Source organism: Micropterus dolomieu, linkage group LG10 (assembly GCF_021292245.1).
Source record: "Micropterus dolomieu isolate WLL.071019.BEF.003 ecotype Adirondacks linkage group LG10, ASM2129224v1, whole genome shotgun sequence".
In the NCBI taxonomy this organism is placed as follows: Eukaryota; Metazoa; Chordata; class Actinopteri; order Centrarchiformes; family Centrarchidae; genus Micropterus; species Micropterus dolomieu.
In genome coordinates, this window is record NC_060159.1 from 3955188 (window position 1) to 3969274 (window position 14087).

Genomic DNA, 14087 nt, shown 5'->3' on the forward strand with positions numbered 1-14087 from the left:
TTGAAGTATTCATGCTGTATTACAATTTCATTTAATGATACTATATTACAGATGGGTATGTTATACTTTTACTTCATTACATTTATTTGACAGCTGTAGTTACTACAGTAATGTTGCAGATTAAGATTTTACGCCTAAAACATTGTATCAGTTAAAAAATCATTGCTGATACAGAAGACTGAAAGATTTGAAAAACTTTTATATAAAATGTCAATTACGAAATAGTCAGAGACTGCAGCTTTGTGGACCGTTCGGGAGTCTTTCTCAGTTAACCACTAGAGGACGAGCACGAAATTTCACATGCCACACAGCACAGGAAAACTTCCGGTCCTGAGACTAAGGGTAATTTCAAAACAAATTCAGTCAATGGGATCACTTTGCTGATTGATAATTGATTTAACTAATTGATAATTGTATATAATGACGATCATCAGACAACACTACGTTGTTTTTACTTTAAAACGTGGGTGTTTAAGAATGGGATCAGCGCATAGACTGTATATAAAAAGCGGTTGTAACCACTATGGTTGTAACATTAGCTAATGAACGTCAGCTTCATTGACAGATTAGTTTGTGTCACATACGTTTTTAAACTTGAATGGATGGGTTTACAAATACAAGTTTAATTAAGTTTGTTGTCTGATTTGTTATTTACAATTCACTAAAAACATTACTTACTGGAAGACTTGTTTAATTTTAGTTTATACTTAACGTGCCTCTGTTTTGAAAAGGTGACCCGGAAGCAGTTTCGGCGACACTTTTTTCCGATTCTGATTGGCTGTGTTCACGCTGCTGCTGATGTGGTGTTCCGAAGATAGCAAGCCTGGTTAGCCGATTCAGAGATATTCTTTGGTAAAACAGTGACTTTGCTTTGTTAGAATAATGCCTTATTATCAGACTTGGGAAGAGTTCGCCCGTGCAGCAGAAAAACTGTATCTGACAGATCCTATGAAGGTAAAAACCGTTTATTTTATCAGTAGGTTAGCATGCTAGCCGGATAGCTCGTTAGCGAAGTGAATGTGACTGCTGGTCTGAATGTGTTATTTATTTATTTGTACTTTAAACTCTCAAATTCACTAGCTGTTCTGTCTGCAGGTCAGAGTGGTTCTGAAGTACAGACACTGCGACGGCAACCTTTGCATAAAAGTGACCGACAATGCCGTGGTAAGTGATGAATGTTTTAATGGAATTGTTAGTATCAGATGGTAACGTTTAGATGTTGACTAACATGATTTAGGATAACATTACTGTTTACATCGGAGGACACTATAACATATCTGGTTGATGGAGGGAAAAGCATTTCTTTTGCTTTTTGTATTAATTTATATTAGTTTGCCTGGGTGTTTACCAGTATCCAATTCACGGTGACGTGGAGACGTAAGTAAATCTTAAAGTGCGAGGCTAGGTGCTTTGTACGTGAATATACTCAGCTGTAGTCATTCGTTTTGTGTTGATTGATTCATCAGCTAATTGTATCAGCATGAACTCCTCACAATGCACCAGTGCAACCATTGTGTCTACAGACAAGCTAGCGGCTCTGGGAGAAAGGGATAAAGCTGTTTTTATAAAAGAAACACCCAGGACTGGACAAATGAACGTTTTGAGCGGTTGATAGATGTAAAGCCAGGGGGAGAAGATTCATCCTCATGGGGACATACTTGTCTAAACTATCAAATGCTGATGCCGATCCATCTAGTAGATGTAGAGAGATTTCTCTTTAAAAGTGAGCAATGTGACCTGCTGGCGATGTCACAAACCCATTTAGACATTTAGTAGTCAATATCAAAACCACTGACATTCCACGATTCTCAAAACCAAATTCCATACCACGGTAAAAAACAGAACAATAAATCTCATGTACTTCAATATACACTGCTTAAATTACAACACATTAACATTACAAAAAACAACTGTGAAAGTTGTGAGGGGATGTCCAGGACAGATGAGCAGTGATTTTATGTCAATATATTCATAAATGAGCAAGATATTGAAATAAAAACTTTGCAATGTGCCTAAATAATTATTAATCTTTTAAACTTTTTTTTTTTTTTTTTTTTTTACTAACTCACAGGTGTGAAATGTATAATATTCAAGGGTGCTCACTACCTATATTGGCAGTGGTTTGAGATTTCTCTGTTGAACAAAAAAAGTTATTGAAGATTGAAACGGGTCGTATTGCACTTTTAAGACACACTGACTCCACCTATAGTGACAGGTGTGCTATCTGTGTATGGCTGGCAGACTGAATAGTCAAAGCTAGTTGCATTTAAACTTATAATAGAAACGCAAAGCCCTATTTTTTTCCCCCAAACAATCACAACACTGTGTTAATCAGCATAATTACACAGTGAAGGCGTTTTATTCATGACATTTATAGTAGAATAGAAAGTTTGATGTGACTTGGCATGTCCTGGAGTGCTTTCATAACAATAGGTAGTTAAGGTCTGTTGAATGCGTTGTATTTATGAAACAGTGATACAATTTACTGTAAACCCTTACTCATAAAGCAGCTACTTTCCAAAATGGCTGCTTAAAGAGGTGGTATTAAGCTTTTTGGCTTTGGCTTTTTCCTTCTCCTTTATTGAGTTATATACATTTTTTGTGCATGTACTAGGTTTGCAAAGTGAAAAAACCCAAAGTCCAACCCGAAAGGAGTTCCCATCTCCCACAGAAAACTCTGCTCTGCCTCAAAACAGCTCGTTTGTAGTCCAGCTATTTCCCTTTGATCCCTGTGACGACACAGGGTTAAAGGCAAAATTCGTGCCATTTTGTTCGCCAAGCGGCTACTCCGACACGCCCTCAAAAACACCGGTGGAAAAACTGTGAGCTGCAGCACACGCCTCTCCTCTCCCTTCCAAACGCCTAGTTACCTTCCAGGCAGTCACTGGACATAAAGTTGTTACTGTGATGTAGAGACATTTGTTACAGATTAATAAATCACCACTCTGAAACTTTTGCTCGAGTCCATGTTGCTAAGCTGTTGAGGGTAACGTATACAGCTGAACCGAAGCCGTGTTTATCATTTAAAGGCAAGATGTATCACTCCATAGCTAAAACAAAGCGTTCAACACAGGATGAAAAGAGGAGCTGCAGCAATGTGCAGTATGACAAAAAATATGGTGTTATTTGAAAATGAAACAATGTAAACCTGTTCTGGCACAACCCCTAAATAGGATTTTTGACCCTGAAAATGAGCATAATACCACCTCTTTAAAAGGGGGGGAAATGGGTAAGGGAAGAGGTGAAGCAAAAGAAACTGGCAATTTTACAATATTTTTTTGTGACTTTTTAATCTGTGACACAAATTGTTACCCCAGTTTGTCAGTTTTATGTAATAGTAGCTGCCATTGCCCTCATGTAGTCTTTTGTCCATCCCCACAGTGTTTACAATACAAGACAGACCAGGCCCAGGATGTGAAGAAGATTGAGAAGCTCCACGGAAAACTGATGAGACTCATGGTGTCCAAGGAGACGCACAGCGGTGCCATGGAGACGGACTAAAGTGCTCTAGTGGCGCTGACCTTGTAGAGCACCTGGACTGAGTTCAGTGGACAAAATAGTGGAGAGCGCACAGAACCATCAGAGTGCTATGTGGAGTCTGAGAGAGGGCAGTGAAGAGAGAATGTTGTGAGATTGATCTGGCTGCCTACACTCTTTTTTAATACTGTCAGAGATGTGAGATATATACTGTATATATTCTCAGGATTTTGTTTTTTTATGATACTTTGTAGTCATTAAAAATCCCATCATCCAGCTTTTCCTTGTCAGGCATTTTGATCACATTCCTGATGGTATTAAAATAAAGTAAGGTCAGAGTAGGCTGCTGGGAAATTTTAGGAAATGTAGAGATTGGAAAATAAGAGGGGCTGGGGGGAAATGTGGGACAAACTGTACAAAAAGTACAAATCCTCTGCTGCTGTGTTAGCAGCTTTGGCATTGAGCATGGAGTGTGCATTTATTTTCAGTTTCAAAGGGGACGAAAAGGACGGGCAATAAAGAGGCATTGCATGTCTTTTCTATTTACATCTATGTTGGATTCAATTTCAGCACAGCGATTGGTTTCATTTTGTTTGTCCTCATGGATTTGTGCCAGGCGAATGAAGCAGGACCTTCTGATTTTGTATTGAAGGTGTGGAGAAACCCACGATTTCAATGGAGAAACTCCCACACTTCCAGATGCCATTTCGTTGTCTGAAAAATTGCGTTACATAGTCAATAAATGTTTATTTACCCAAGTACAGCCAGTATCTCCTTTTATTGATCTAGTGTTGTGTGCAGTGTTTTAAGAACCATAAATGACTGCATGATTAAAGCTCAACTGGATGTGGAATGTAAAATCCGAAACAGAGATTTAATCCTCAAACTTCAGGGTCAAACAAATTGTGGTCACATTTTTACAGGTCTTACAGATGTTGCTGTCTGTGGTGCATTATGAAGAAATTGCTCTTATGTAGTCGGGGAACCAGACACATTTGCAGATACCTCTGGCCCTCCTCCCATCCTGACATGTTTCCGCCGGCCGGGCGGGCCAATCGCAACCAAGAAGCTGGGTTTGAAATGTGTTATGTCCAGCTGTTGCTGCGTCCTTGTTCAGTAGGAGATAGTAGGACAAGGTCATCAGCATAAAGTAGAGACTTTAGCTCTCTATGTAGGAAGGAGAGGCCAGGAACAGAACAGTGATCCAACAGCAAGTCTGCTTATATAAACATTAAATAGGATGCTAAAGGACAGTACCCGCCACAGCCTGTTCACCCTGCTGCCTTCTGGGAAGAGAGAGAGAAGTTTCTGCTGCCACATCACCAGACTGCAGAGCAGCTTTCCCCCCCAAGCTATCAGACTCTTAAACTCTAATTTATCCTCAGCATGATAGTATATTTCTGTTTACCATATTTCATAATTGATTCTTTATTGATGTATATTGTCTGCTATGTAGCTGAAGGGAGTTACAAAACTAAATTTCATTCTATAACGTGTTATATTGTGACAAAAAACCTACCTACCTAAATAAAGTAGGACTTAGATTGCATCCCTGACAAATTCACTTTGTTTCTCAAACTCCAATCCATCGTCATGGAAATGTAGTATTGTTTTATTTTGAATACTACAGAATAATTTACTCAGACAACTGCGGACACAGATGCCACGGTAGGCTCTGACATGTAATTACTACACGTCCCATCATGCACTGGTGTTTCCCCATTTCCCACGACAAATGTTGATCCTCTCATGTTTTCCTTTAATATGCTTAAACTTACAAGCGTTACCTTTAACTAATAACTCTGCTGCTCCTGTTGTTCCAGCTAAACTTAAAGATTAAGTTTGTGAGTTTGTGATTCATTTTAAGGAGAGTGGGCGAGGATAGTGAGGAAGGATTCAAGGAAAACTGCTAGGAATCGAACGGGACCAGCAGGGCAGCTGTGGCGGAAACGTCGAGCTTGCGGAGAACAGGTAAGACAGCTAAAACCAGTTCTGGTGAAATTCTTTTGACTGTGTCGTTGACGACATGCATTGAAACAGTGATGCTGAATATATTTGCTTGTTTGGACCAAGTTAAAGTGAAGTTGTTAAACGTGGTGCTGCGTCACGAGTTCAGCTTAAAGTTGCTGAAGGGAAAACTTCGGAGATTTTCTTGCTCGATAGTTTAGCTTCAAGCTTCCTAACTGTGTCGCTGTCCAGCTGTGGTTTAACGTTAGGTTGGATTGCAACATGAGTCATCTTTATCACCTTTAATAGCCAGTGTTGTTTTAATAGTTTACTGAATGTGCTAAATATGTAGACCACAGGCGTGTTTAGCCTTCTACAAATACCTTAATATAATAATATTACACTCACACTATAATAATTGGTGTGCGTGTTTGTGTGTGCGCATGACCCGTGACACAGGCCTGTACATCTGACAGGTCGTTGAACTGCACTGAAAGTGGTCTGTTTTATGTAAGTCCAGTCTTGTCCTCTCATGGATGGCTGTTTGAGCTATGGTAGCTCTGGATATACACACAGTGTGAGAGTACAGTGGGGGGCTGCCATGCCAGCAGCTCTGCTGAATGGGAAAAGCTTTGTCATGCAGGTCTCAGGACTCTGTGCGGAGGAGCCAGGGCAGCCCTGTTCTTTAGTTTAATCCTGTCAGCTGGCCACAGCAACAGTAACAGCAACACTTTTGTTTGACTGGTCCTGCTTTTGTTTCTGAACTCATGACTAATGAAATAATTGGGCCCCAGACTCAGATTACACCTGGAAGTCATTGACAATGTTTGTACTTAAGTTTGTTGCTCGCTTGCTTGTTAGTTTCTATATAATTATTCAACCATTCCTCCATCTCTGCTCTCAGTCTTAGTATTTACTAAATTACGTTTCACTTGAATCTAATGACCTTAGATGTTGTGGCATCAAATTAGAGCCCATAGCGATAAATTGGCATGCCGATAATATCGGCCTATACTAACTAAGTGCAGATAAATCTGTATCTGTGCCAATAAATGACAATTAAAAAAGAATTAAGAGACTGATCCTTCTGTCATGTTACGAGTGTTGTCTATGCATGGTCTGTCCACCAGAGGGCACTCTGCAACTCCCCTGTTGGCAACACACACACAAATCCACCACAAAACATAGCAATTAGCTGATGTGATCAGCTGTACTTTTCTTTTATATTACATATTATATTTATATTTATAAACAATAACAATAATATAAAAATGCTTTCAGGACTTTCTGGGAAAATTCATTCATTAACACAACCTCAAACTATTTCGGTATAACAGTTTTTTATTCCTTTAGAAAATATATTGCTATACCTTATATTACCAATATACCACCTAGCCCTTATTTAGCGTTCAGTTAGTTTCAGTATTTTGTCACATACATAGATTGTATATAAGAAGTGGATGTAGTCATAGTCACCTGTTGGTTTGTGGACTGCCATTTTGAAGCCTTGAGTTTTGCTGATAGAGCGAAGCCATGTTGAGTTTTTGCAACCAGCAGCACCGGATGTGACCAGAAGAGTCGCCCTCTGCTGGCTGTTCAATAGAATGCAGGTTTAAAGGACTTCCACATTGGATTCACGTCTCAGACCGGAACTTCCCGATGGGTCACATATAATGATTCTTTCGTCTGTGTCAGGTATAATAAGCTGGCTGCAATTTTAATAACGAGTACATGTTTGCACGTTCTTTAAAGGTGCAGTCATCACATCATGTAACAGCACATTTAAGATATATTACTGTGATAGCAAATACGGCTACATCAGTTTTGTAATATTGTGGAGTTTTACTGATGTCTTTATGTAAAATATCTGTTGATAAATTGTTCCATCTGTTCTCCACTTATGTTATCTCCCTTTTTCCCCTGTCCAGTCCTGTATTTCTCCATCCATCCTTCCCTGTGCAGACGCTGAGCAGCATGTTCACAGAGGTGCTGGTTGCTCTGGTGATTGGAGGACTGATCTTCTTCCTGATTCAGAGGAGCAGGACCCAGGTTCTAAAGACAGAGGATGGCTGGTGGGGACCCGGGATAACCCCTGATGGTGTGGAGGACGTCACCATCCACCCCTTTAAAGTCACCACCAGTGATGAAGAGCTGGAGGTTAGATTCACTCTTAGCATTTACAAATAAGGCAGTTAACCACTAAGCAGACTGAAAACATTGTGAGAGCTTCCACATATCTTCACTCCTTTTCTGTCAGGACCTATACCGAAGGATAGACCAGACTCGCCCTGTCCCTTCACTAGAGGATAGCCAGTTTAATTATGGCTTCAATTCCCAGTACCTGCAGAAGGTGGTCTCTTACTGGAGAAATGACTTTGACTGGAAGAGACAAGTTGCCAAACTCAACCAGTATCCCCACTTCAAAACCAAAATCGAAGGTGAGGCTGCACTGCTGACACATTCATGCAGAAGATACTGTCGTACCTCTAATCTGTTCTTATCTGAACTTCCATCCAGGCATTGATATCCATTACCTGCATGTGAAGCCCAAGAAGGTGCAAGAGGGAACTACTGCAATTCCTCTGATAATGGTTCACGGCTGGCCTGGCTCCTTCTATGAGTTCTATGGATTGATCCCTCGGCTAACAGAACCATCAGACCCAGAGGACCTTGTGTTTGAGGTGGTGTGTCCCTCCATACCAGGGTACGGTTTTTCTGAAGCGCCACATAAGAAAGGTATGTTTTTCTGGTAGACATGGGAAAATATAAATGCTAGCTGTTTGAATTTTGACAACTCTAACAATATATTCTTAAGAACCTTTTCTCTTGCGGTGGCTGAGATGCTCACAAGTCTCTGAGCAAGAGTCCCAAGTCAAGTCTCAAGTCTCACGTGGTTATTATGAATGCTGTATCACCTTCTGCGTTCAATCCAGGTTGCTTATAAAACTGTATAGCTATAAGGAATTCTGTAACTCGAACCTGTTTTGCATTTAAAACTGTGACGTTGCAGAATCAACAATAAACCTGCAACCTGTTTTTAACTTACAGAGTACAGCCATGTAAAGTGCAATGCAATCAATGACAGCTTAAACTACTGTAAGTCAACAAACCCTGCAGACTCTCAAACCAGTGTAACATTATAACTAAATAAAACAATAAAGCTGTAACCTCTTTCCAGCCAGCGTTAGTAATTAACGTGATGGCAGCCAGCGGGACGTAAATAATTACGTTAATCGACCACCACAAGTTTGGCAAGTAAACAAACGCTCATTCATCTTTTCATAACGAACGACAGTCGGAGTAAACCTCCCGTAGGTCGTAGCTGAAGCAAGAAGCAACAAACGTTAGATGGCCAATGCTGAGCTAAACATGTTTACTAACCTATTTGCGTTCAGCGCGTCTTTGTTTGGGCCTTGTATGAAATTTTAAAGCCAGCAGTTAAAGTATGATGAATGGCACAGCAGCTGCCGGTGTTGTGCGGCCGCGCGCCGCAGATGCTACGTGTTACGTAGGCAGGTTATAGGTAACGGGGGGAGGGAATAACAGCAAGCTCATCAGACGTTTCCTAAAAATAAACATTGTTCACAAGTCCCGCACCTCGAGTCCGAGTCGAGTCTGAAGTCTTTTGAGGACGAGTCTCAAGTCGAGTCTGAAGTCACTGTGTGTGCGACTTAAATCGCACTCGAGTCCGAGTCTCTAACTTGAGTCCCCATCTCTGTGTGGTGGTGCTGTTAATACTATAGCTTTCTGCAAAGTTGGACATTCCCTATAAAGATTTTTTTTGTCCCACTGAACATAAAAATACAGCTGAATGAGATATAATTTCTCTCATGACCAGGGTATAATAACAATAGAAGAAGCGTTATTATGCGCAGATCACACGTATGTTCAATACTATGGAAACCAGCAATGAGTAAAGATTGGACACTGACTCCAAACCAGTTAATACCAGATTATGACTCGACAAAGACCCAACTGGGATTCAAAAGGTTGCCCATTTCCAAAAACACAACATAAACACATCTAAAGTTCATGCGTGCATCGAAAAAAGATCTGAGTTTGTTCAAAAAAGCGCATGTGGCAGAGTAAAAAGGTAAAACAAGATGAAGTAGGAATTGTACAGGCCTGTTGTATTCAATTGTTTCAGCTTGTGCTAGTCATGCCTAGTAAATTGGCAACTGAGTGAAAACATAGATAGGGTTCTGCATGATAAACTAGTTAGTTAGTTAATTAATTAATTCACTCTATATTGATGTTGAATATTTAACTCGTTCCCTTTTTCTGTAGAAACTGCCTGGTTTCATACCGCAATTTCTAAGTGTAAGTGTGTGTGAATAGGTTTTGATTCAGTTTGTGCGGCACGCATCTTCCACAAACTGATGAAGCGTCTGGGCTTCCAGCAGTTCTACGCTCATGGAGGAGACTGGGGCTGGCTGGTCACCACCAACATGGCCCAGCTGGAGCCCAAGTAAGAAAAAAATCATATATATTATATGTATGGTTTTAGATATACAGTATTTCAAATGCATGTATTGTATTGGCCTAACATTTTACAGTGAACACTCGTCCTGGATGATGATATGTATATATTTCTGTATTTCTGTACACTTCTTTGTAAATTTTTAAATAAGGTATCACTCCATTGCTCTGTGTTTTTCTTTTGTTTCTTTCATACCCCAGGACAGTCAAAGGCTTGCATGTGAACTTTGCCCCGCCCTCCAAGCCAGGGTTGCCCATCGTTTTATCCATCATGCTTGGCCGTCGTTTCCCTCAGCTGTTTGGCTTCACTGACTTAGATATTCAGCGTCTCTTCCCCTGCACGGAGAAACTGGTGGTGGAGCCCATCAAAGAGTCCGGCTACATGCACATCCAGGCCACCAAGCCTGACACCGTGGGTAAGGACCTGGGGCCCGTTTCAGCAAATTTGCAATGTGCAAGCTGCGACTTACAACATGAGACCCGTTTAACTGTTGAAAAGATACAAATTGCTTTTGTGAAACGGGCCCCAGGGGCAGACATTCTTAAGCAGCATCACCGTAGTGGAAGATGTGTATTAGCCAAGTATAACAATAATAATCAACTTAATTTATAGAGCACTTATCAAAACAAAGTACAAAGTGCTTCACAAGAGATGCAGAGAAAGAGAGAGATGACATAAAGTACCACAGTGAATGATAAAATGCACAAGGGGAAAAATAAAATAAGAAATAACAATAAAATACAACATTAAAATAAGCAGGATAAAAGAAACAGGAACGATAAAAGAAACAGCTCAGATAAAATCAGGACATGTTTTCTAATACAGTGCGTTTGTAGTAGAGTAACAGATGAAAAGGTATTAGCATTAGCAGAATTATATTGGTCTCCATGATCACTTACACTGCGAGCAGCCAGCAGCGAGGAGATTTAGTATTTCCTTGGGGCTCGAATAATCAAGCACGAGTTTGAAGACTGAGGAAACCAGCTGAGGAGAAAAGGTGAGGTAGAGTTTTTAGGGGCGGTGGTAAATCAGAGGAGCAGTTTAGTTAGACTGCTTAAGTGGAGCGTAACATGTGGAGTGTACACACATGTTCCAGTGAACATTTCTACACACATATATCTATGTGTCTCTCTTTTTAATCAACAAATCAAAAAATTTCCTACTGTGATTTTCCCCTCAGGTCGAGGACTGAATGACTCTCCAGTGGGTCTGGCGGCATACATTCTGGAAAAGTTCTCCACGTGGACGAGCCATGACTTCAGGAACCTGGAGGATGGAGGACTCACCAGGTAAATAAAGCAGAACAGAGTGAGTCCGTGCTGGTATTTACCATCATCACATCCTTTTCACTATCCTTTAGTATGAAGATCAAACTATCAGATACCAATATATGCAATCATTTCTGAATGTCATCAGTAGTTCGATCTTATGTATTAGCAGCAGCCCCCAGGCCCCCTTGTAAAATGGGATTGTTTTGAAACGGTTTTGCACAAGTCACATTTGTCCACAGTACTAATCAGAACAGATACAGAATATATTGACGACTGGTGGGTTCCTACAGGGACTACCGCTCAGTAGCCTCTTGGCAAAATGATTGTCATTAATATAATGTGAAACCGTGTGTGCGTGGTGCCTTGCAGGAAGTTCTCTCTGGATGATCTGCTGACTAATGTGATGATCTATTGGACGTCTGGCTGCATCGTCTCCTCCATGAGGTTCTACAAGGAGAACTTTGGCAAGGGCCTCAACCAGCCTCACTCGAAGTGAGTGAGAAGCACAGAGTTTAATGTGACCAGTTGGTTACAAAACAAAAACATTGATCCAACGATGCTTAAAGAACAGAAGAAGCTAACTGTGTGAACTAATATATCTATTTAAGCCACACTTTTCATTTGTGAAGTCACATTATAAACCTTTCAAAGGAGTTCTGATGAAATTAAACATTTTAAAAATCTTTTTTTACAGGGTATTTTCATCATCGTTTGATTTTATTTGGATTTGAGTCAAAGCATTTGAAATCACAGCGTTTAGAGCTTTTAAATCATCTGAAGTGTTTATTATATAGATATTAACTACTGTATATAAAGCACATTGAAGACATTTATTTTACCATTGAAAGTGGTTTATTTTTCACCAGGTCATTTGGTTTCCAGAGCCTCACATCCTCCTTTTACTGAAACAGCTTGTTTAGGGTGATCTTAATACCTTACCCAGCAGTGTGTAAATCTAATGCTAACACCTCATCGTCTCTTACAGGATGCCGGTGTACACCCCCACCGGCTTTGCCTGCTTCCCCAACGAGCTGATGCACACTCCCAAACTTTGGGTTAAACAGAAATACCGTAAACTCATGACCTTCACGCACATGGCCCGCGGCGGCCATTTTGCTGCCATGGAGGAGCCCCAGCTGATGGCCGAGGACATCCAGAACTTCACTAAGACGGTGGAGAAGAAGGAGAAGATATAAAAGGGGGTGTACTCACAGACAGATAAATAAACTAAAAGTATGATATAGAAGTATTGAAAGCCAGATGGATGAATGGAAATAAACTGGAACACTGTGGTGAGCAGCAGTAGTAGACGTGGTGATTCCAGATAGAGAAGTAAGCCCTGTGTTTCTCTATGAGGTGGAATACATGACATAGTATAGCTCTATCAGTGAAAGTCCTGATCGTACTTCTTCAGGATTAAGCCAGTCTTAGGCAGTATAAAGTAAAATAATAAAGAAGTATAACAGACAGAGCAAAAGGTGAATTCATTGGATTTGTTGACCGCAAATTGTGGCAATTCCTTAGTTTGCAATAGAAATGGACAGATAGTGAGAAGACCTGGGTTGTACAGTAATAACAAAAACAGATGTTACTTTTTAGACGTCTAGGCCTTTCACTTTTAAACTCTTAAACAGTACACACTTTTAACATGAAGAGCATATTTTCACAGCCTTTAATACTAATTCAAAGTACTATTTAAGCTATGTAGAAAATGTTGTAAAAAGGTTTCATCACAGTGTGTCAGTCACGTGCTGTGCTGTGGGCTTGATCAGCAGCCACATCACTAGTCCCAGCAAAACCACAGCTACATGTGTCCGTGCCGTTTAAAGCCAGGAACACAGAAACCAGCGGCCATTCATTCTGTCTCCTGCCTTCCTCAAAACGTTCCTCAGCCTTGTAGTCTTGAACAGTTTACTAAGCAGCTGCAGATGGGAGGTCAGAGGACACTTGTTGTTATTGTGTTGACAGGCTGACAAGGTGCCAGGCATTCCTCTGACTGATAACGTGAAACCACAACAATGCTGCCATGTCATCGACCATTTCCATTGAATAGCACACTGCTGCTGCAACCACAGCCGCCTTTGATTTATGTGCTAGTGATCGTAACGTGCACCAGCTTTACATTTAGTCGCGTTGATTGACTTTGATTTGCTACAAAGACTAGAAGCACTGGGTGCTTACATTGATGTAAGCCTCCTCTAAAGCTCCAAGTGTAATCCTCATGAGGTTATTGATATTCAGTGCTTTTATGCATGCATTTACTTACCAATTCAGCTTTAGGGGCATGATAGCCCAACATGAGAGTAACAATCCTGAAGAAAGAGTCAAATCATTATCAGTGCTCATCATGTTGATCTTGAAGTTGACAAGCTTTGTCTGAAGATGATTTTCACAATATGGGCATCCAGAATGTGTAGCTGGTAATGCCTTGAAATACTATTTTATTTCACAATAAAATGCCCAAATCAGATCTTTCTTTGACAAAATAAAATGAAGTCTGAGCACTGCACTGTATGATCTGTTACGTCTGTTATTTAATACAGTTTCTGGGGCATCCACATCCACTGGCACCTCTCTTGTATTTTATGTATGTGCTGCATCACAATTCTTTAGATTTGGAGCTTGAAAACCCGGGACCTTGGACCATAGATAAAGACTAAGTTAGAGCTGGGCTGGGCAGTGTTTTCCAGCATTTTTTGTTATATTTGTTGAAATTCTCTTTACTTCCCGACAAGATCAATAAATCATATGCTCTGACACAAAAAGGAAAAAACAAATCCAATATCTGCGACTGTCGCAGGACTGTAATGAAATGAAATGAAATGATTGGCTGACCTAACTGCCTGTCTACCTACCTACCTGTCCACCTGTGCACTTACTGCACATGAACATGTGTTATGGGGAGTGACTGT

The 14087-nt window shown here is 40.5% G+C and overlaps 2 protein-coding genes across 3 annotated transcripts; both read left to right on the plus strand.

Annotated features, from left to right (window-relative positions):
* Nucleotides 1–522: 522 nt before the first annotated feature.
* Nucleotides 523–4235, plus strand: srp9 (signal recognition particle 9). The gene is made up of 3 exons (XM_046060715.1): nucleotides 523–954; nucleotides 1096–1164; nucleotides 3382–4235. Exons 1-3 carry the CDS (start codon nucleotides 883–885, stop codon nucleotides 3499–3501), a joined length of 261 nt encoding a protein of 86 aa, XP_045916671.1. The 5' UTR covers nucleotides 523–882; the 3' UTR covers nucleotides 3502–4235.
* Nucleotides 4236–5223: 988 nt separating this feature from the next.
* ephx1 (epoxide hydrolase 1, microsomal (xenobiotic)) lies at nucleotides 5224–13684 on the plus strand. Of its 2 annotated transcripts, none has more exons than XM_046060522.1 (9): nucleotides 5224–5448; nucleotides 7353–7581; nucleotides 7682–7862; nucleotides 7942–8160; nucleotides 9763–9892; nucleotides 10105–10319; nucleotides 11085–11193; nucleotides 11545–11667; nucleotides 12161–13684. In XM_046060522.1, exons 2-9 carry the CDS (start codon nucleotides 7399–7401, stop codon nucleotides 12369–12371), a joined length of 1371 nt encoding a protein of 456 aa, XP_045916478.1. In that variant the 5' UTR covers nucleotides 5224–5448; nucleotides 7353–7398; the 3' UTR covers nucleotides 12372–13684. The 2 variants fall into 2 exon arrangements, with proteins under 2 accessions (XP_045916478.1, XP_045916479.1); XM_046060523.1 differs by lacking the exon at nucleotides 5224–5448 and adding an exon at nucleotides 7028–7119.
* Nucleotides 13685–14087: the final 403 nt, after the last annotated feature.